The sequence below is a fragment of the Rattus norvegicus genome, chromosome 2 (genome assembly GCF_036323735.1).
Source record: "Rattus norvegicus strain BN/NHsdMcwi chromosome 2, GRCr8, whole genome shotgun sequence".
Lineage (NCBI taxonomy): Eukaryota > Metazoa > Chordata > Mammalia > Rodentia > Muridae > Rattus > Rattus norvegicus.
In genome coordinates this window covers 9,160,035-9,184,634 of record NC_086020.1, presented here as the reverse complement: position 1 = coordinate 9,184,634, position 24,600 = coordinate 9,160,035, and the positions used below count along the sequence as shown (strand labels likewise).

Here is a 24,600-nt window from a genome sequence, read left to right as displayed (position 1 = left end):
CCAATGGAGATTACTAAATAGCCCTAGCTTCCAAAAGTATCTGCACTCACATGCAGGTACACATATATTTACACATATTTAAGAATAAAATAAATATCCAAGTGGATCAAGGACCTCTACATCAAACCAGATACACTCAAACTAATAGAAGAAAAAGTGGGGAAGAATCTCGAACACATGGGCATTGGAGAAAATTTCCTAAACAAAACACCAATGGCTTATGCTCTAAGATCAAGAATCGACAAATGGGATTTCATAAAACTGCAAAGCTTCTGGAAGGCAAAGGACACTATGGTTAGGACAAAACGACAACCAACAGATTGGGAAAAGATCTTTACCAATCCTACAACTGATAGAGGGTTTCTATCCTAAATATACAAAGAACTCAAGAAGTTAGACCTCAGGGAGACAAATAACCCTATTAAAAATGGGGTTTAGGGCGAAACAAAGAATTCACATCTGAGGAATGCCGAATGGCTGAGAAACACATAAAGAAAGGTTCAACATCTTCAGTCATAAGGGAAATGCAAATCGGAACATCCCTGAGATTTCACCTCACACCAGTCAGAATGGCTAAGATCAAAAACTCAGGTGACAGCAGATGCTGGTGAGGATGTGGAGAAAGAGGAACACTCCTCCATTGTTGGTGGGATTGCAGACTGGTACAACCATTCTGGAAATCAGTCTGGAGGTTCCTCAGAAAACTGGATATTGAACTACCTGAGGATCCAGCTATACCTCTCTTGGGCATATACTCAAAAGATGCCCGAACATATAACAAAGCCACGTGCTCCACTATGTTCATAACAGCCTTATTTATAATAGCCAGAAGCTGGAAAGAACCCAGATGTCCTTCAACAGAGGAATGGATACAGAAAATGTGGTACATCTACACAATGGAATATTACTCAGCTACCAAAAACAATGACTTCATGAAATTCATAGGCAAATGGTTGGAACTGTAGAATATCATTCTGAGTGAGCTAAACCAATCACAGAAAAACATACATGGTATGCACTCATAGATAAGTGGATATTAGCCCAAATGTTCGAATTATCCTAGATACACAGAACACATGAAACTCAAGAAGGATGACCAAAATGTGAATGCTTCACTCTTTCTTTAAAAGGGGAACAAGAATACCCTTGGGAGGGAATAGTGAGGCAAAGTTTAGAACAGAGGCAGAAGGAACACACATTCAGATCCTGCCCCACATGTGGCCCATACATATACAGCCACCAAACTAGATAAGATGGACGAAGCAAAGAAGTGCAGACCGACAGGAGCCGGATGTAGATCGCTCCTGAGAGACACAGCCAGAATACAGCAAATACAGAGGCGAATGCCAGCAGCAAACCACTGAACTGAGAATAGGTCCCCCGTTGAAGGAATCAGAGAAAGAACTGGAAGAGCTTGAAGGGGCTCGAGACCCCAAAAGTACAACAATGCCAAGCAACCAGAGCTTCCAGGGACTAAGTCACTACCCAAAGACTATACATGGACTGACCCTGGACTCTGACCTCATAGGTAGCAATGAATATCCTAGTAAGAGCACCAGTGGAAGGGGAAGCCCTTGGTCCTGCCAAGACTGAACCCCCAGTGAATGTGATTGTTGGGAGGAGGGTGGTAATGGGGGGAGGATGGGAAGGGGAACACCCACGGAGAAGTGCGGGAGGGTTAGGGGGGAATTTTGGCCTGGAAACCGGGAAAGGGAATAACAATCGAAATGTAAATAAGAAATACGCAAGTTAATAAAGATGAAAAAAAGAAAAAGAATATTTACAAAATTTATAACCCCCTAACCTTGATGCTACTATAAGCTTTGGATGCAAGATAAAGAGTAATCAAACAGAAGCTGAAATGGAAGCTCTTCTCTTCTGGCCGGCTTTCATAGTACAGGAAGGTGCTATGCAGTATTCTGGGGAAGAAATGTCATTATTCTCACATGGTTTTGAATCCTGAATACTATGTTACTGACCTTCCAGGTTTGGCATGCTCATTGGTGCAAAAGTGGCTCAACTATAAAAGGGTGCAATGATTAGTGTTAATTGTTAACTTGGCAGAAAATAGAATTATTTAGAAGAATCTCCCTGTGGGAGATTATGATGATTTGGGACTACCCATTTTAATTATAGATGGGACCATCCCTTGGGCAGAACATCCTAGAGTGTACAAGATAAAGAGAACTGAGTACTATCAAGTATCTATTTATTTCTCTTTGTTTCCTGATTGTGGATGCAATATGACTTTACCCACTGAGTCATCTTCCCAGCACATACTAAAAAAGAAATGTAACTAACTTCTTCTGTGTACTAATTAGTAAGAAACCACCATTCCTTTACCAAACAGTAGCATAAAATGACTACAATTTTCCAAGTATGAGAAAATTTGGCTGACAAAAGAAGACCTTGTGTTCTTGCAGAATAAAGAAAAGAACTTTACTACTTACATTACATTAAACACTTCAAGATGGCTCAAGACCTGAAAAAAAATCAACAATACTACCAGAAGAGTAGAGTGTTGTATCTTTGGATAGGAAAAAGTTTCTTAGTATACTCAATTATACGAATAGTATAATAGAAAATTAGTAAACTTGGCTTTACAAAAAATTCTTTCTTGACAGAGCTCTTGAACTAAGGAAGGAAGGTAATCAGAGTCCATAATTCTCAGCAGATTCCATCTCAGAGATTCCACTGTATGAGTGGAGGCTGGACCGAAGAATTGAGTTCCCAGCTGCAAAATCACTTTTTGAGGGCAGTCTAGGCTAGGATGAGAAATGCTGAAGTCCTGTTGTTACTGTGAAGTAAGTCCTTCCATTTAGAGCTGAGGTAGGGGTAATCTTGTATGACTGGCTGCAGTGTCTCTGCAGTGCAGTTTCTACTCTGCTGAGATGGGTATAAGAATGGGGGATGACATCATGATTCTTTTCTGTAGATCTACTCACATTGTGCCCTTGATATCACAAAGGCTTTAGATGGTCCCCCAACGACTGCCCCCCTCTCACATACACACTAGCGCTTTGTGTCAAAGGAGCATGTTGGAATGTGGTACTAGAGGTACGGTTTTGGAAATGTTGGATTTCTTTTTATTTCTAGTGAATATTTGTGATCCAGCTTTGATTTGAGATCTGTTTTAAATAATATTTGTTACATTATATCTACTAGTATATGGTAGAAGTATAGGTGATGATTGGAAGCCTGGATTTCCTGTTTTTATTTAAAATTAGAATCAGTTTCTTATGCCTTCAGAACTCACTAGTGTCTCAAATGGAAATCTCAGTGTGACTAGGAATGTGGAGGGAATAGAAGATGGGTAAAGTCTAGAGATAGGAAGTCTGGCAGAGAGTGGAGGTTATTATAACTGCCTGATGAATGGCAAAATTGCTGTCTCTTAGCCTTCCTTCATAAGCCAGCTCTTCTATTTTTTCTACACAAGATGTTCCAGTGGTAGACACTCTGGACTGGCTCCTATCATCATCACATTCATACTTTATGTGATGCCTTTTCCCTAACCATGTGTGGTATGAGGGAGGTTTTAACCATTAGACTTCTCTAAAGATTATAGGCTATATATGATTAAGTGCACATCATTGGGAGAGTGGCATAGCTCAGTGGATAAAGGTGTTTACTGCCAGGCCTGATGAACTGAGTTCAATCCCTGAGACTTACAAGGTAGAAGAAAAGAACGGATTCCAATATGTTGTCCTCTGACCTCTACACATGCTCCATTACAAGCACATGTCTGTCATGTACATGCACAATAAATGAATAAATACATTTAATAAAAAGAAACAAATATATTGGTATGTTAGAAAGTATAATATTAATCTTGCAAGAAGATTTTTTTCTTTGTGGACTTTGAGGGAGCAAGAGACCATTCAGGGAAGACTCAAATTGACAGCAGCCTTTGACCAGTATCTGGCAAAAACTTGAGGCCATCTGTCTAGCAGCCTGCACAACGATGAGCATTGCCAACAACCACATGACTCTGGAAGTGGATTTTCCCTATTTAAGCTTTGGTGAACCTTCACTATAGCTTTCCAATACCACAGCAAATGACCCAGCTAAGCATGCTGACAGTCGACCTGCAGCGAGTGACATTGACATAGTAGATGGGTTGTTTTAATTTGCTAACCTCTGATATTGATATGTAGCAATAAGTAATTAATCCATAGTCTTTTTCCTGAAAGTCATCATTGTTCATTATGATATTTATGTTGTATTTTGTTCATTTTTACATTTGCTTATTTCCAAGTGTTTATGTGTGTGTGCTATATTGGGAAGGTGGAAGTCAGAAGACAACTTGAAGGAGTTGGTTATCTCTTTCCATCATATAGGGTCCTAGAATCAAACGCAAGTTGTCAAGTTTGACAGTAAGGCAGGCACCATTACATGGTCCTAGAACTGTGAGAACTATGACTACAACTACTTCTTCTGCCACTTTTACAGTTTTTATAGTTTTCTGATCAAATTAAAGAACTTTCATGTGTCATGTTAAGAATTGTCAACAGATATTCCAGACACATATTCTGTTTAGTGTTAATAATCTAAATTAAATTTACTAAATAAAATATACTAACCAGTTTTAATAAATTTAGTTGTCTTAACTATATTCATCACTGTAAATTAATCTTGAAAACTGTTTCAACGTTCAAATCTGGACTCTCTACTCATTAAGCACAAGCTCCCCTTCTCCTCCTCCTCCTCCTCCCTAGGAGCCTCTGCTCTTTATTTTTTTTATAAATTTCACTATTTTAGGAAGCTCATATAAATAATTATATTTAATAATTATATAATATTTATTTTTAAAATTTGTTTCTACATATGGATGTTTTGCTTGCATGTATGTATGCTTGTGTACTGTGAGAATACAGTGCTACTGTGGGATTTCAGATCCCTTTGGACTGGAGTTACAGAGGGTTGTGATCTGCTGTATGGATGTCAGAGGTCAAAGCCTGCTGCTCTGTAAGAGCATCAAATGCTTCTAACCACTCAGACATCTCTCTAGCTCCATGCTATTATTTTAAATTCCTGGTTTATTGACATTTTCCCCTTTAACACACTCTTCTTGCCAAGTTTACATGTATTGTTTATTGTATGTGACAAGAATTACTTTCTTTTAAATATTTTGTGTTATAAAATTGTTTTTAGACAAGATGGATGAAGCAAAGAAGTGCAGACCAACAGGAGCCGGATGTAGATCGCTCCTGAGAGACAAAGCCAGAATACAGCAAATACAGAGGCGAATGCCAGCAGCAAACCACTGAACTGAGAATAGGTCCCCCGTTGAAGGAATCAGAGAAAGAACTGGAAGAGCTTGAAGGGGCTCGAGACCCCAAAAGTACAACAATGTCAAGCAACCAGAGCTTCCAGGGACTAAGCCACTACCTAAAGACTATACATGGACTGACCCTGGACTCTGACCCCATAGGTAGCAATGAATATCCTAGTAAGAGCACCAGTGGAAGGGGAAGCCCTGGGTCCTGCTAAGACTGAACCCCAGTGAACTAGTCTATGGGGGGAGGGCGGCAATGGGGGGAGGGTTGGGAGGGGAACACCCATAAGGAAGGGGAGGTGGGAGGGGGATGTTTGCCCGGAAACCGGGAAAGGGAATAACATTCGAAATGTATATAAGAAATACTCAAGTTAATAAAAAAAAAAAAGGAAAAAAAAAAGACAAAAAAAATAAAATTGTTTAAGTATAAAGGAAGTTAGAGAAGCTGCTGACAAACCACTGAACATTTCTGTCTGAGAATATATGAATAGCAGTATGTTAAGAGTGAGCATATATTAGTAGAGAAAACAACTAATTTTTCTTATTCTTTGGTTAGTATTTCTACAAGAAGGTTTATAGAGATAATAAATATAAAATATCTGAAATATATATTATAATTAAAAATCTTATTGATACTATTTCTTTAGAGAAATTGCTAATCCAATAATGAAATAGGAAACTCTCTCTAATTACATAGAATACAGTTACACAGAAGAGAGCAGGCATTCTTTGTATAATAAGCATATGAAGCGTTACAAACTGTTAGGCTTCAATTCTATTGTCAACTCATACCAATGCAAAACTAAATGTGAGAAACAAATGCTTTGACATACTACTTATCATAGTCTTAAAAATATTGAAAGTCAAAATTATCTGACAAATCAATTGCATAATTTACCATTCCCAATTATGAACCATTCAAAATTTATCACTATAGCAATTTCTATGATGAAGAACAGAAGAGAATTCAACTGTGAAGAGAATTCAAGGTTTCTTTCATCTCATTTTTTCTTTCAAATGACAGATGCAGAATTTTTTCTCAAGAAACAAAAATCAATTCTCAGGATTGGTATACAAATGCACAGATGTAGTAAAATAACTTTAAAACACCACCTTAATAGGGACAACTGAAATAAAAACTGCTATAACATTTTATTTGGCTTAATGAGGTCAATTTTCTTTAATTTTGACTTTTCAGTTATTGTCCACTGTGCTATAGTTATGCAGAATAAATGCATAAGTCAATCAAATAGCTAGAGGAAAAGCCAACTGTTGTTTTATGCTGAGTTTTGTTTTTGCTATTTATATGTAAGATTAAATGGAATGTTCAGATTTTGGAAACTAACTTGTAAGTAATTTTAATAAAATTTAAAAAAATTACTTGGGCAATATTTGGAAATACTTTATTCATACTATATAGGCCAACTAAGGTACATGCTTTAAAAATTGTTTCTTTTATATTTGATGTTGTGAAATCTCAAATTTCTCCTTCCTTTTACTCTATCTAAACCCTACCATGTACTGCTCCTTGCTCTCTTTCAAATTCATGACCTATTTTTTTTAATGTGTTATCTGGGAGGGATCTGGATAGATTGGCACCCATTTCACTGAAAGTGAAAAATCTAAGACTTCAACTGTAAGGTTTTGGCTTCTTTGTCAAAAATCAAGTGTCTGTAGGTGTGTGGATTTATTTCTAGGTCTTCAGTTCTATTCTAGTTATCTGCCTGTCTGTCTCTGTACCAATACAATGCAGTGTGTATTGCTATTGCTCTATAGTGTAGTCAGAGATGGTGATTCTTCCAAATGTTCTTTTGTTATTAAGAATTGTTTTGGCTCTCCTGGGTTTTTTCTTTTTCCATATGAACTTAAGACTTGCTCTTTCAATGACTGTGAAAAACCTTGTGTTGATTTTGAAAAGACTTGAATTCAGTCAGTAGATTGCTTTTGGTTGGATGGCCATTTATACTATTTAATCCTGCTGATCCATGAGCATGGGAGATCTGTCTTCTGAGATTTTTGATTTGTTTCTTTTTTTGTTTGTTTGTTTGTTTTTTTGTTTTTTAAATAACTTGAGTATTTCTTATATACATTTCAAGTGTTATTCCCTTTCCCGGTTTCCGGGCAAACATCCCCCTCTCCCCTCCCCTTCCTTATGGGTATTCCCCTCCCAACCCTCCCCCCATTGCCGCCCTCCCCCCATAGTCTAGTTCACTGGGGGTTCAGTCTTAGCAGGACCCAGGGCTTCCCCTTCCACTGGTGCTCTTACTAGGATATTCATTGCTACCTATGGGGTCAGAGTCCAGGGTCAGTCCATGTATACTCTTTAGGTAGTGGCTTAGTCCCTGGAAGCTCTGGTTGCTTGACATTGTTGTACTTTTGGGGTCTCGAGCCCCTTCAAGCTCTTCCAGTTCTTTCTCTGATTCCTTCAACGGGGGACCTATTCTCAGTTCAGTGGTTTGCTGCTGGCATTCGCCTCTGTATTTGCTGTATTCTGGCTTTGTCTCTCAGGAGCGATCTACATCCAGCTCCTGTCGGTCTGCACGTCTTTGCTTCATCCATCTTGTCTAATTGGGTGGCTGTATATGTATGGGCCACAGGTGGGACAGGCTATGAATGGGTGTTCCTTCAGTCTCTGTTTTAATCTTTGCCTCTCCCTTCCCTGCCAAGGGTATTCTTTTTCCTCATTTAAAGAAGGAGTGAAGCATTCACATTTTGATCATCCGTCTTGAGTTTCGTTTGTTCTAGGGATCTAGGGTAATTCAAGCATTTGGGCTAATAGCCACTTATCAATGAGTGCATACCATGTATGTCTTTCTGTGATTGGGTTAGCTCACTCAGGATGATATTTTCCAGTTCCAACCATTTGCCTACGAATTTCATAAACTCGTTGTTTTTGATAGCTGAGTAATATTCCATTGTGTAGATGTGCCATATTTTCTGTATCCATTCCTCTGTTGAAGGGCATCTGGGTTCTTTCCAGTTTCTGGCTATTATAAATAAGGATGTGATGAACATAGTGGAGCACGTGTCTCTTTTATATATTGATGCATCTTTTGGGTATATGCCCAAGAGAGGTATAGCTGGATCCTCAGGCAGTTCAATGTCCAATTTTCTGAGGAACCTCCAGACTGATTTCCAGAATGGTTTTACCAGTCTGAAATCCCACCAACAATGGAGGAGTGTTCCTCTTTCTCCACATCCTTGCCAGCATCTGCTGTCACCTGAGTTTTTGATCTTAGCCATTCTCACTGGTGTGAGGTGAAATCTCAGGGTTGTTTTGATTTGCATTTCCCTTATGACTAAAGATGTTGAACATTTCTTTAGGTGTTTCTCAGCCATTCGGCATTCCTCAGCTGTGAATTCTTTGTTTAGCTCTGAACCCCATTTTTTAATAGGGTTATTTGTTTCCCTGCGGTCTAACTTCTTGAGTTCTTTGTATATTTTGGATATAAGGTCGCTATCTGTTGTAGGATTGGTAAAGATCTTTTCCCAATCTGTTGGTTGCCGTTTTGTTCTAACCACAGTGTCCTTTGCCTTACAGAAGCTTTGCAGTTTTATGAGATCCCATTTGTCGATTCTTGATCTTAGAGCATAAGCCATTGTTCTTTTGTTCAGGAAATTTTTTCCAGTGCCCATGTGTTCCAGATGCTTCCCTAGTTTTTCTTCTATTAGTTTGAGTGTGTCTGGTTTGATGTGGAGGTCCTTGATCCACTTGGACTTAAGCTTTGTACAGGGTGATAAGCATGGATCGATCTGCATTCTTCTACATGTTGACCTCCAGTTGAACCAGCACCATTTGCTGAAAATGCTATCTTTTTTCCATTTGATGGTTTTGGCTCCTTTGTCAAAAATCAAGTGACCATATGTGTGTGGGTTCATTTCTGGGTCTTCAATTCTATTCCATTGGTCTATCTGTCTGTCTCTATACCAATACCATGCAGTTTTTATCACTATTGCTCTGTAATACTGCTTGAGTTCAGGGATAGTGATTCCCCCTGAAGTCCTTTTATTGTTGAGGATAGCTTTAGCTATCCTGGGTTTTTTGTTATTCCAGATGAATTTGCAAATTGTTCTGTCTAACTCTTTGAAGAATTGGATTGGTATTTTGATGGGGATTGCATTGAATCTGTAGATTGCTTTTGGTAAAATGGCCATTTTTACTATATTAATCCTGCCAATCCATGAGCATGGGAGATCTTTCCATCTTCTGAGGTCTTCTTCAATTTCTTTCCTCAGTGTCTTGAAGTTCTTATTGTACAGATCTTTTACTTGCTTGGTTAAAGTCACACCGAGGTACTTTATATTATTTGGGTCTATTATGAAGGGTGTCGTTTCCCTAATTTCTTTCTCGGCTTGTTTCTCTTTTGTATAGAGGAAGGCAACTGATTTATTTGAGTTAATTTTATAGCCAGTCACTTTGCTGAAGTTGTTTATCAGCTTTAGTAGTTCTCTGGTGGAACTTTTTGGTTCACTTAAATATATCATATCATCTGCAAATAGTGATATTTTGACTTCTTCTTTTCCGATCTGTATCCCCTTGATCTCTTTTTGTTGTCTGATTGCTCTGGCTAGAACTTCAAGAACTACATTGAATAAGTAGGGAGAGAGTGGGCAGCCTTGTCTAGTCCCTGATTTTAGTGGGATTGCTTCAAGTTTCTCTCCATTTAGTTTAATGTTAGCAACTGGTTTGCTGTATATGGCTTTTACTATGTTTAGGTATGGGCCTTGAATTCCTATTCTTTCCAGGACTTTTATCATGAAGGGGTGTTGAATTTTGTCAAATGCTTTCTCAGCATCTAATGAAATGATCATGTGGTTTGGTTCTTTCAGTTTGTTTATATAATGGATCACGTTGATGGTTTTCCCTATATTAAACCATCCCTGCATGCCTGGGATGAAGCCTACTTGATCATGGTGGATGATTGTTTTGATGTGCTCTTGAATTCGGTTTGCCAGAATTTTATTGAGTATTTTTGTGTCGATATTCGTAAGGGAAATTGGTCTGAAGTTCTCTTTCTTTGTTGTGTCTTTGTGTTGTTTAGGTATACGAGTAATTGTGGCTTCGTAGAAGGTATTCGGTAGTGATCCATCTGTTTCAATTTTGTGGAATAGTTTGGATAATATTGGTATGAGGTCTTCTATGAAGGTTTGATAGAATTCTGCACTAAACCCGTCTGGGCCTGGGCTCTTTTTGGTTGGGAGACCTTTAATGACTGCTTCTATTTCCTTAGGAGTTATGGGGTTGTTTAACTGGTTTATCTGTTCCTGATTTAACTTCGATACCTGGTATCTGTCTAGGAAATTGTCCATTTCCTGAAGATTTTCAAGTTTTGTTGAATATAGGCTTTTATAGTAAGATCTGATGATTTTTTGAATTTCCTCTGAATCTGTAGTTATGTCTCCCTTTTCATTTCTGATTTTGTTAATTTGGACACACTCTCTGTGTCCTCTCGTTAGTCTGGCTAAGGGTTTATCTATCTTGTTGATTTTCTCAAAGAACCAACTTTTGGTTCTGTTGATTCTTTCTATGGTCCTTTTTGTTTCTACTTGATTGATTTCAGCTCTGAGTTTGATTATTTCCTGCCTTCTACTCCTCCTGGGTGTATTTGCTTCTTTTTGTTCTAGAGCTTTTTGCTGTGCTGTCAAGCTGCTGACATATGCTCTTTCCTGTTTCTTTCTGCAGGCACTCAGCGCTATGAGTTTTCCTCTTAGCAAAGCTTTCATTGTGTCCCATAAGTTTGGGTATGTTGTACCTTCATTTTCATTAAATTCTAAAAAGTTTTTAATTTCTTTCTTTATTTCTTCCTTGACCAGGTTATCATTGAGTAGAGCATTGTTCAATTTCCACGTATATGTGGGCATTCTTCCCTTATTGTTATTGAAGACCAGTTTTAAGGCGTTTTGGTCCGATAGCACGCATGGGATTATTTCTGTCTTTCGGTACCTTTTGAGGCCCGTTTTTTGACCAATTATATGGTCAATTTTGGAGAAAGTACCATGAGGAGCTGAGAAGAAGTTATATCCTTTTGCTTTAGGATAGAATGTTCTATAAATATCCGTTAAGTCCATTTGGCTCATGACTTCTCTTAGTCTGTCGACATCACTGTTTAATTTCTGTTTCCATGATCTGTCCATTGATGAGAGTGGGGTGTTGAAATCTCCCACTATTATTGTGTGAGGTGCAATGTGTGTTTTGAGCTTTAGTAAGGTTTCTTTTACGTATGTAGGTGCCCTTGTATTTGGGGCATAGATATTTAGGATTGAGAGTTCATCTTGGTGGATTTTTCCTTTGATGAATATGAAGTGTCCTTCCTTATCTTTTTTGATGACTTTTAGTTGAAAATTGATTTTATTTGATATTAGAATGGCTACTCCAGCTTGCTTCTTCTGACCATTTGCTTGCAAAGTTGTTTTCCAGCCTTTCACTCTGAGGTAGTGTCTGTCTTTGTCTCTGAGGTGTGTTTGCTGTAGGCAGCAGAATGCAGGGTCGTCGTTGCGTATCCAGTTTGTTAATCTATTTCTTTTTATTGGGGAGTTGAGGCCATTGATGTTGAGAGATATTAAGGAATAGTGATTATTGCTTCCCGTTTTATTCATATTTGGATATGAGGTTATGTTTGTGTGCTTTCATTCTCTTTGTTTTGTTGCCAAGACGATTAGTTTCTTGCTTCTTCTAGGGTATAGCTTGCCTCCTTATGTTGGGCTTTACCATTTATTATCCTTTGTAGTGCTGGATTTGTAGAAAGATATTGTGTAAATTTGGTTTTGTCATGGAATATCTTGGTTTCTCCATCTATGTTAATTTAGAGTTTTGCAGGATACAGTAACCTGGGCTGGCATTTGTGTTCTCTTAGGGTCTGTATGACATCTGTCCAGGATCTTCTGGCCTTCATAGTTTCTGGCGAGAAGTCTGGTGTGATTCTGATAGGTCTGCCTTTATATGTTACTTTACCTTTTTCCTTTACTGCTTTTAATATTCTTTCTTTATTTTGTGCTTTTGGTGTTTTGACTATTATGTAACGGGAGTTGTTTCTTTTCTTTTCCAATCTATTTGGAGTTCTGTAGGCTTCTTGTATGCTTATGGGTATCTCTTTCTTAAGTTAGGGAAGTTTTCTTCTATGATTTTGTTGAAGATATTTACTGGTCCTTTGAGCTGGGAGTCTTCACTCTCTTCTATACCTATTATCCTTAGGTTTGATCTTCTCATTGAGTCCTGGATTTCCTGTATGTTTTGGACCAGTAGGTTTTTCTGCTTTACATTATCTTTGACAGTTGAGTCGATGATTTCTATGGAATCTTCTGCTCCTGAGATTCTCTCTTCCATCTCTTGTATTCTGTTGGTGAAGCTCGTATCTACAGCTCCTTGTCTCTTCTTCTGGTTTTCTATATCCAGGGTTGTTTCCATGTGTTCTTTCTTGATTGCTTCTATTTCCATTTTTAATTCTTTCAACTGTTTGATTGTGTTTTCCTGGAATTCTTTCAGGGATTTTTGCGATTCTTTCAGGGATTTTTGCGATTCCTGTCTGTAGGCTTCTACTTGTTTATTAATGTTTTCCTGTGTTTCCCTAGGGAGTTCTTCACGTCTTTCTTGACGTCCTCCAGCATCATGATCAAATATGATTTTGAAACTAGATCTTGCTTTTCTGGTGTGTTTGGATATTCCATGTTTGTTTTGGTGGGAGAACTGGGCTCCGATGATGCCATGTAGTCTTGGTTTCTGTTGCTTGGGTTCCTGCGCTTGCCTCTCGCCATCAGATTATCTCTAGTTTTACTTTGTTCTGCTATTTCTGACAGTGGCTAGACTGTCCTATAAGCCTGTGTGTCAGGAGTGCTGTAGACCTGTTTTCCTCTCTTTCAGTCAGTTATGGGGACAGAGTGTTCTGCTTTCGGGCGTGTAGTTTTTCCTCTCTACAGGTCTTCAGCTGTTCCTGTGGGCCTGTGTCTTGCGTTTTCCAGGCAGCTTTCTTGCAGCAGAAAAGTTGGTCTTACCTGTGGTCCCGAGGCTCAAATTCACTCGTGGGGTGCTGCCCACGGGCTCTCTGCAGCGGCAGCAACCAGGAAGATATGCGCCGCCCCTTCCGGGAGCTTCAGTGCACCAGGGTTCCAGATGGCCTTTGGTGTTTTCCCCTGGCGTCTGAGATGTGTGTGCAGAGAGCAGTCTCTTCTGGTTTCCCAGGCTTGTCTGCCTCTCTGAAGGTTTAGCTCTCCCTCCCACGGGATTTGGGTGCAGAGAACTGTTTATCTGGTCTGTTTCCTTCAGGTTCTGGCGTTGTCTCAGGCAAGGGTCCTGCCGCTCCTGGGCCCTCCCCCACGGGAGCCCAGAGGCCTTATACAGATTCCTCTTGGGCCAGGGATGTGGGCAGGGGTGGGCAGTGTTGGTGGTCTCTTCCGCTCTGCAGCCTCAGGAGTTCCACGTGAACAGGCGGTTGAGTCTCTCTCTCACGGGGTCTGGGATCAGAGAGCTGTTGCAGGCCAGGATCCGCGGGTGTGGGACTTCCGGTAAACACAGGAAGTGCCCGGTCCTAGAGGAATTCCGCCTCCGTGTCCCGAGCTCACCAGGCAGCTTTCTTGCAGCAGAAAAGTTGGTCTTACCTGTGGTCCCAAGGCTCAAGTTCGCTCGTGGGGTGCTGCCCTCGGGCTCTCTGCAGTGGCAGCAACCTTGATTTTTTCTTTAGGGACATGAAGTTCTTTTCATACAATTTTTATACTTGCTTGGTTCGAGTCAAATCAAGATATTTTATATTATTTGTGACTATTATGAAGGGTGTCATTTCCCTAATTTCTTTCTCAGATGCAGAATTTTTTCTCAAGAGACAAAACCTTCTTCTTCCTTTGAGAAGAGGAAGGTTACTGATTTGTTTGACTCAATTTTATACACATTCACTTTGCTGAAGTTGTTTATCAGGCTTAGTAGTTCTCTGGTGGAATTTTTTGGGTCGCTTATGTATATTATCATATCACCTGCAAATAGTGATATCTTGACTCCTTCCTTTTCAATTTCTATCCCCTTGATTTCCTTTCATTGTCTAATTGCTCTAGCTAGAACTTTGAGCATTATATTGAATACACAGGAGAAAATAAGCAGTCTTGTCTAGTCCCTGACTTTAGTGGGATTGCTTCAAGTTTCTTTTCATTTAATTTAATTTTATTGAGTAATTTTGGATTGATGTTTATAAACAAAATTGGTCTGAAGTTCTCTTTCTTTATTGAGTCTTTGTATTTTTTAGGTATCAGAGTAACTGTGGCCTCATAGAATGAATTAAGTAATGTTCTTTCTGTTTCAATTTTGTAGATTAATTTGAAGATTTTGGTATTAGATCCTCTTTGAAAGTCTGCACTAAAACCATCTGGGCTTTATTTTATTTTTTTATTTTATTTGGTTCAGAAGATTTTAATAACAGCTTTTATTTCTTTAGAGATTATGAGACTGTTTAGCTGGTTTACCTGATCTTGATTTAACTTTGATAAGTGGTATTCCTCTAGAAAATCACCCATTTTATCTAGATTTTCCAGCTTTGTAAAGTATAAACTTTTATAGTAAGACTTGATGATTTTTTTGAATTTCCTTTATTTCTGTTTTTATATCTCCCTTTTCATTTCTGATTTTGTTAATTTTGATACTGTCTCTGTGGCTAAGGTTTTATCTATCTTGTTGATTTTCTCAAAGACAAGCTTTTAGTTTTGCTGATTCTTTGTATCATTCTCTGTGTTTCTAATTGGTTGATTTCAGCACTGAGTTTGACTATTTCTTGCCATCTTGGGTGTCTTCAGTTCTTTTTGTTCTAGAGCTTTCAGGTATGCTGCTAAGTTGCTAGTACAAGATCTCTCCAATTTCTTTATGAAGGCACTTAGTGCAACGAATTTTCCTCTTAGCACTGCTTTCATAGTATACCATATGTTTGGGTATGTTGTGCCATCATTTTCATTGTAATCTAGAGAGTATTTAAATGGCACTGGTCTAAATGTAGAAAAATGCAAATCAATTCATACATATCACCTTTCACAAATAACATTCAAATCCATGTAGTATAAAACCATAAACCATAACATAAAAATCAGATACACTGAATCTAATAGAAGAGAAAGTGTGAAATAACCTTGAACACATTGGCATAAGAGAAAATTTCCTGAGTAGAACACTACTGGATCAGGTGCTAAAATCAACAATTGATAAATGGGACCTCATGAAACTGAAAAGTTTCTGTAAAGATAAAGGATACTGTTAGTACCACAAGAAGGCAGCCTACATATTGGGCAAAAATCTTTTCTAACTCTACATCCCATAGAGGGCTAATATCCAAAATATATAAAGAATTCAAGAAGTTAACCTCCAAAACCCCCAAATAACCCACTTAAGAAAAGGGCTACAGAGCTAAACAGAGAATTCTGAACATAGTAATCTCAAATGGCTGAGAAGCACTTAATGAAATACTTTACATTAGGAAAATGTAAATCCAAAAGACCCTGCAAAAATCAAAAAAGTGACAGCACATGTAGGTGAGGATGTGGAGACAGAAGAACATTCCTCAATTGCTGGTGGGGTTGCAAACTGGTACAACCTCTCTTGAAATAAATTCTAGGGTATCTCAGAAAATTGGAAATAGTTCTCCCTGAAGACCCACCTATACCGCTCCTGGACATATACCCCCAAAATGCTCACCCATACCACAAAGACATGTGCCCTACTATGTTCATAGCAATTTTATTCATAATAGCCAGAAACTAGAAGCAACCCAGATGTCCCTCAACCAAAGAATGGTATGGAAATGTGGCTCATTCATACAATGGGATACTGTCCAGCTATTAAAAACAAGGACATCATGTATTTTGCAGGTAAATGGATGGATGGATATGGAAAATATCATCCTGAGTGAGGTAATCTAGACCCAAAAAGACAAGCATGGCACATACTCATGATAAGTTCATATTAGGCAAAAGGATCAGAATGCCTTTGATACACCATATGGACTGACCCAAAGAAATTAAGCAAGAATTAAGAGGCCAGTGAGGATGCTTATATCCCACTTCGAAGGGGGGAACAAAATAATCACGGGAGGCAGAGGGAGGAATGGACCTGGGTAGGAGAGGTGAGGGGGAGTGGGAAGGGGGTAGGTTCAGGTACAGGGGCAGACAGAAGAGAGTCCCAGAGAGCTAGAATAATGAATGGAAATATGCAGGTGCTGGATAGGGACATGGGGGAGAGACTTCTTGATGTCCCAGAAATTCCAGAACTCCATGTGGGTGACCTTAGCTGAGATGCCTAACAGTGGGATACAGAACTTAAGGAGACAACCTCCATTAGGCAAGCAGGACCTCTAGTGGAGGGATGGGGACACCAACCCACCTACAATACTTTCAACCCAAAATTGCTCCTCAAAGAAATTTATGGACAAAAATGAATCCGAGACAGAAGGGAATGGCTGACCAGTGATCGTCCCAACTTGGGATCCATCCCAAAGGCAGGCACCAAACCCTGACACTATTACTGATGCTATGTTGTGTTTTAAGACAGAGGCCTAGCATGGCTGTCCTCTAAAATGCTCCATCAGCAGCTGACTGAGACAGATGCAGATACTCGCAGTCAAGCATTGGATAGAGGTTGGAGATCTCAATGGAAGAGTTAGGGGAAAGATTAAAGGAACTGAAGGGGATGGCAATCCCACAGGAAGACCAACAGTGTCAACTAACCTGGACCTCTGTGAGTTCACAGAGACTGAGCCATCAACCAAAGAGCATACTGAGGATGGTTCTAGGCCCCTAGCATCCATGTAGTAGAGGCCTATGTTGTCTTGCCTCAGTGGGAGAGGATGCACCTAACCCTGTAGAGGCTTGATGCACCAGTCAGAGGATGTCCTGGGGTGGTAACCTCTCAGAGGTGAAGGGACAGGCATTTGGGAAGTAAATGAATGAAATAATTAATTAATTAAAGAAGAAAAACCCAAGACTTCTACAGTGATCTCCTTTGCATCCAAACTCACCCTCTGAAACATTTATGAGTACTCTCTATAGGAAGTGGTATAGCTACAAATATTTCATAAAGATCAAAGAACATGGAAGCACGAATACTTTATAACATTCATGAGGACAGCAGAAGACACTATGTTTGATGACAGATGGTCTATGATCCATAATGAGGCTTCTCCCATTTGTCCTCAAGGCACTTTGTCAACAGTTCTTTCAATGGTAGCTTCTTAATCAGCTATGTTTATGAACTGCTCACACACCGAATAATCCTACAACACCATATTCTGATTAATAAAGGAAAACCTCATATTTAATGCCTTTGGGTTCTTTATAATCCAGTACCAGGCAATGATAGGAAGAACATACGAAATACATACAATTGTACTTGGCAGACAAGGTAATAGAACGCATCCCCCCACATTACTCCCCCTGTCTCTGCATCTTGTACACAGTGGAAATAATAAAATTAACAGACATTGTAGATAATGAGGGATAGAGAAGGATAACTTTTCAACATAGTTTTGAAAGGAAGGTAGTTTTTGATTGGGAAAAAAGTAGCAATTTTTATTTTTATTTATTTTTTTATTTTTTGGTTGAGCCAAAAGGATGCCAGGAGTTGCCTGAATTAGAGCCACTTGGCCCAGGATGTGGAAGCGTATGAGTGGAATGAGAGTTAGGAGAAAAGCAACAAGCATCACAAGCAGGAATGTGACTGACACGAACAGTGCTAGACTGGCTTTTTGTGTTATGATTTAGAGTGAACAGGGAAAAAGTTACATGGGAAGTAGGGACAGGTTCAGCCATGAGTATTAAAGGCAATTAAGATCCAGATTTGGGCTGCAGCTACAAAATTAAATTGTAATATTCACATGACTTCCATGGGGGCTCCAATCAACTAAACATCCAAATATTGTATAAGAAATCCCTAGGAAAATACTTCCAAACATTTTGCCTGTTGTCATAGATACTTCAGTACTGAAAGAAAAAAAAAAACACCTCACATAATTCAAAAGGAACACGAGATGGCAGCAGTTTTATCACAGGAGGAGAAATGTTGTGAAATGAAGCAATATGAACTTATTTTTAAAATAAGAGATGTGGAGCCTTTCAGTCTTTAGTCCAGTGATTCTTTCGGTACATAGGCTAATGGATGCACTCTATGCACTGTGAGGCTCCTTCTGAAGCTGACGAAAAGCATCCATTGTTTTTCTGCAGATTACTGCTCATTTGTACTGTCTGATGTGGAAGAATCCTGTATGGTACAGATCTGTTTTAAATGTTCAAGCATCATTTTTTCATTCTTTTCCAGTGTTTCATCCTTCCTCATTTCCCACCTAAAAGAAAAAAATAAAATCACTATTTTTATAACATTTAACCAATAATCATATACACACCTTACTTAATTAACCAATAATCATTTTTATATAGTCTGAATATAAGTCACTGTTTTATTGAGGGGTCAGTTTTCCTAGCTATTCTGTTCTGCCTGCCTCTTAGTGAAGCATTCCATTCTGGGAGAATTGGAAATAAAAATAAAGTCATACTGGGGAGTGCAACTGACTTAAAATTTAAAGTATAGTGTCAAATGTAGTTTCTGTGTATTCCAGATTTTAAAACACATGTACTACATTTATTGCACTGCAGAAAGTATAAAGAACTATAGGGCAAAGAGAGGTTTGCAGTGAGAAGACATACCAAAGGCACAGTAACATCTCCAAGACATACAATTAGATTGGGGATAATCAGGATATGCCTCAAGAACACAAGCAAAGACTAGCAAGTTCCCATAATCTATTTCTATATAAATATATAACCCTGTGATGTAAATGTAATAACCTATTCATCCTTACTGCTTCTTTCCTTGACTACGAAGAAACAGCAGTTCATAAAACTTGCTGGGACACACTGCACCTAGAATTCCAATGAGGCTGCCCACTATCCCTACTTATTCAGTATAGTACTCGAAGTCCTAGCCAGGGCAATCAGACAACAAAAGAAGGTCTAAGGGATACAAATTGGAAGGGGAAGAAGGCAAAAATATCATGATTTGCAGATGACATGCTAGTATATTTAAGTGATCGCAAAAGTTCCATCAGAGAACTACTAAGCCTAAGAAATAATTTCAGCAAAGTGGCTGGGTATAAAATTGAGTCACAGAAATCTGTAGCCTTCCTCTACTCAAAGGATAAACAGACTGAGAAAGAAATTAGGGAAATGACACCCTTCACAATAGTCCCAAATAACATAAAATACCTCAGTATGACTCTAACCACGCAAGTGAAAGATCTATATGACAAGAACTTCAAGTCTCTGAAGAAAGAAATTGAAGAAGATCTCTGAAGATGGAAAGATCTCCCCTGTTTGTGGATTGGCAGGATTAATATAGTAAAAAATGGCCATTTGGCCAAAAGTGATCTACAGATGTAATGCAATCCCCATCAAAATTTCAACTCAATTCTTCATATAATTAAAAGAGAAATTTGCAAATTCATGTAGAGTAACAGAAATCCTAGAATAGTGAAAACTATCCTCAACAATAAGAGAAATTCTGGGGAAATCACCATTCCTGATCTCAAGCTGTATTACAGAGATAAAAACTGTATTGGTATAGAGACAGGAAGGTAGATCAATGAAATAAAATTGAAGGCCCAGAAATGAACCCACACACCTATGGTCACTTTATCTTTGACAAAGGAACTAAAACCATTCAGTGGAAAAAAGATAGCATTTTCAATAAATGGTGCTGGTTCAACTGGAGGTCTGCATGTAGAAAAATTCAAATAAATCCATTCTTATCACCCTGTACAAAGCTTAAGTCTACATGGCTCAAGGACCTCCACATCAAACCAGATACACTCAAACTAACAGAAGAAAAAGTGTGGAAGAGTCTCAAAGACATGGGCACTGGGGAAATTTCCTGAACAGAACACCAATGGCTTTTGCTCTAAGATCAAGAATAAATAAATGGGACCTCATAAAACTGCAAAGCTTCTGTAAGGCAAAGGACACTGTCATTAGGACAAAGCAGCAACCAACAGATTGGGAAAAGGTCTTTAGCAATCCAACATCCAATACATACAAAGAAATCAAGAAGTTAGATTCCAGAGAGCTGAATAACCCTATTAAAAATGGGGTTCTGAGCTAAACAATGAATTCTCAGCTTAGAAATATCAAATGGCCTAGAAGCACCTAAAGAAATGTTCAACATCCTTTGTCATCAGGGAAATACAAATCAAAACAACTCTGAGATTCCACCTCATACCAGTCAGAATGGCTAAGATCAAAAACTCAGGTGACAACAGATGTTGGTGAGGATGTAGAGAAAGAAGGACACTCCTCCATTGTTTTGTGGGATTGCAAACTGGTACAATCACTTTGGAAATCAGTCTGGAGGTTCCTCAGAAATTTGGACATTGTAGTACCTGAGGACCCAGCTATACCTCCCCTGGGCATATACCCAAACAATGCTTTAACATACAACAAGGACACATGCTCCAGTATTTTCATAGCAGCCTTATTTATAGTAGCCAGAAGCTGGAAAGAACCCAGATGCCCTTCAACAGAGGAATGGATACAGAAAATGTGGTACATCTACACAAGGGAGTAGTACTCAGCTATCAAAAACAATGACTTCATGAAATTCATAGGCAAATGGATGGAACTAGAAAATAACATCCTGAGTGAAGTAACCCAAGTATAAAAATCACACATGGTATGCACTCACTGATAAGTGGATATTAGCCCAAAAGCTCGAAATACCCAAGATACAATATACAAAGCACATGAAGCTCAAGAAGAAGGATGATCAAAGTGCAGATGCTTCAGTCCTTCTTAGAACGGTGAACAAAAATATTCATAGGAGAAATGGAGGCAAAGTTTGGAGCAGAGACTTACGGCCATTCAGAGCCTGTCCCATCTGGGGACCTAGCCCAAATACATACAATCATCAAACCTAGATAATATTGATGAAGCAAAGAAGTGCATGCTGACAGGAATGTGATATAGCTGTCTCCTGAGAGGTTCCGCTAGAGCGTAACAAATACAGAATGCTAGCAGCAACCCATTGAGCTAAGAACAAGGCCCCAGTTGGAGGAATTATAGAAAGTATTAAAGGAGCTTTTGGGGCTTGCAACCCCATAAGAATAACGATCCTAACTAACCAGAGCTTCCAGGGACTAAACGACTACTCAAAGAATACACTTGGACAGACCCATGGCTCCTGTTGTATATGTAGCAGAGCATGGCCTTGTTGGGCACCAATGTGAGGAGAAGCCCTTGGTCCTGACAGTGTGGATCCCCCAGTGTAGTGGAATGTCAGAGCATGGAGGATGGAAGGAGTGGATGGGGAGGGGAACCACCATTATTGAAGAAGGAGGAGTGGTGGGGATGGGACAGAATGGGAAACCAGGAAAGAGAATAACATTTGAAATGTAAATAAAAAATATCCAATAAAAAGAAAAAAAAGAATTCTATTCTATTTCCTTTCTCCTTCTTTAGCTTTTCTACCATTTTTTGAACCACCTTCCATTACATAGTATTTTAAAGGAAAACTTAGTGCTGACATATCCTAAAACACCTGTGGTCAAAGGCTCAGTGGTAGTCCCCATAGCAGAGAACAAACAATTCCTCTTTAGTTGTCATCCCTAAGCCCTGCGTGCTTTCACAACCAGAGCCTCCATTTAACTTAGAGAGAACTGCACACAGCTCATGAATAGAGGGTGCAGCTTTCTGGTTCTGTCACAAGAGTGCAAAGAAAGCATAGATTTTGTGTTTTTCATAGACACTTTGGATTTCCTGTTGGGATAAGGGCTTCTGCACTCTGGCCAGCCATGAGCAGTAGGGAGGGGAAGCTTAGATGGACAGGGCAGCTTTAGAGACACTACATTTGGAGGCCATTTACATTCCTTCCTCACCCTATACGTGAGCTTTTCCTCACTGTCTATGTCCAATCACATGTGAATTTAAAAACTTCCATATCTGGAAGCTCTCCATCTGATATCTCATGGTTAAAATTAGATCACCATCTATAAAAATTTAAAATAACTTGAGAAATGAAAATAATTTTCACTACTATGCTGTTCAAAAACCATGCCATTTGAGCAAATACTCTTAAAGTCAATTATTTTAGGGTTCATAACTTATTATGCAAGGCTACCCTGTGCTACTTTGATGGAAGTTTAGTTTTATATTATTTGTTTATTAAATGCTTTGAGACAGAATCTTGTTAGGTGTCCCAAGATGGCCTGCAACTTGCTATGCAGCCCAGGTTGGTTTTGAATTCTTTTTTAAAAGTTATTTTTCATTTCTTTCTTGTATAGGTGTTTTGCATGCATGCATTTCCCTTTGCCACATGTGCTTCTTTCTCTGTAGAGGACGGAATATGGATCAGATCTCCTGGAAAAGGAATTACTCTGTGTGAGTGCTGGGAATTGAACCACGGTACTCTGTAAGGTCAAGTAGTCTCTTAAGAGCTGACCCATCTATCCAGCTCTCTTGGCTTAGAATTTTTTATCCTCACTTAGTGTTGAGATTACGTGTGTGCAATGCCATGCCCTCTTTGGAATTTTAATGTTAAAACATGTCCACTACCTAATCCATAAATGGGCATTGGGTACTGTTATTATGTCTGTTATACTGAACTTTACAATGGACAGATAAATAATGAAAAAATTCTACAGCACTACCTGTAGGTTGTTTTAAGAACATTATATAATCTTCTTTAAGTTCTCTAAATTTTAGCATTTTAATTTTATGAATAACAATGAACTGAAGCACACAAAGTTAAAATTACTTGGATGTGAACTCTAGACATTAGTTTGAGAGATATAACAAACCTATCCAAGACCTTAGGACAACTTTATAGACATCACTATTTAATCTTCAAAATAGCTGGGGCCTGGGTAGATGAGATGACTCAGTAGGCCAAGGTATTTCCCACCAAGCCTGACAACCTGAGTTCAATCCCTAGTATATACATGACAGAACAAGTGAACTGACTCTCACATGTCATTCTCTGACTCCACACATATCATGTGACCACACACATACACACACACACACTATGAACATACCTGGGGTTTGTCTGAATCATTGGCCACTTTCCTAGCATACGCAAGAACAAGACTTCATTCCAAGTACAAACAAAAAAACTTAAATATTTCATTGAATTTAGACATTAAATAGAAGAACTAAGCATCATATAGTTTATGTGCAATCCAAACATGTCTATTCTCCTCCAGTTCCCCAATATGTAAAAGTGCTAATACTACCTAAGCAGATGAATTATTTTAAGAATGTCAACAGAACAAAATATGTATTCTACACATAAATATTTTGATCATTGTCTCTACTTGTGAAAATTAAAAGCAGTCTTTCTTCTTCATTAAAAATCTGTATAATTAATGTAATTTAAGTGAATTATATATTTAATAGAATCCATGATAAGGATTCTTAAGCTTCATGACAATTATAGCACTTCACAATATAATTGAGCAGTTTGCAATTAATGGCATTAGAGAAAATTATTTACCTACTACAGACAGTTCTCTACTATTTGCTTTGGTTTACAAAGGAGAAATCATTATATATAAGGATAAAACTATTAACAAATGGTAAAAGGTAACAGATTATATATTCTAATTATTTTATTCTTCTTCTTTTTTTTTATTAACTTGAGTATTTCTTATATACATTTCGAGTGTTATTCCCTTTCCCAGTTTCCGGGCAAATATCCCACTAATCCCTCCCCCTCCCCTTCTTTATCGGTGTTCCCCTCCCCACCCTCTCCCCATTGCCGCCCTCCCCCCAACAATCTAGTTCACTGGGGGTTCAGTCTTAGCAGGACCCAGGGCTTCCCCTTCCACTGGTGCTCTTACTAGGATATTCATTGCTACCTATGGGGACAGAGTCCAGGGTCAGTCCATGTATAGTCTTTGGGTAGTGGCTTAGTCCCTGGAAGCTCTGGTTGCTTGGCATTGTTGTACATATTGGGTCTCGAGCCCCTTCAAGCTCTTCCAGTTCTTTCTCTGATTCCTTCAACGGGGGTCCTATTCTCAGTTCAGTGGTTTGCTGCTGGCATTCGCCTCTGTATTTGCTGTATTCTGGCTGTGTCTCTCAGGAGCGATCTACATCCGGCTCCTGTCGGCCTGCACTTCTTTGCTTCATCTATCTTGTCTAATTGGATGGCTGTATATGTATGGGCCATATGTGGGGCAGGCTCTGAATGGGTGTTCCTTCTGTGTCTGTTTTAATCTTTGCCTCTCTATTCCCTGCCAAGGGTATTTTTGTTCCCATTTTAAAGAAGGAGTGAAGCATTCACATTTTGACCATCCATCTTGAGTTTCATTTGTTCTAGGCATCTA

General features: G+C 38.8%; 1 protein-coding gene across 12 annotated transcripts in view; it reads right to left on the bottom strand.

Annotated features, from left to right (window-relative positions):
• Positions 1 to 17,326: 17,326 nt before the first annotated feature.
• The window catches only part of Kiaa0825 (KIAA0825 homolog), a 561,052-nt gene continuing 553,778 nt past the window's right edge, over positions 17,327 to 24,600 (bottom strand). For 11 of the 12 annotated variants that reach the window (XM_017591153.3, XM_017591158.3, XM_063281463.1 and 8 more), the window contains one exon: positions 17,801 to 18,573. In XM_017591153.3, the coding sequence (XP_017446642.1) occupies positions 18,456 to 18,573 (118 nt within the window). In that variant the 3' untranslated portion in view covers positions 17,801 to 18,455. Of the gene's footprint in view, positions 18,574 to 24,600 lie in introns of all 12 variants that reach the window. The other variant, NM_001419450.1, reaches the window with a different exon arrangement.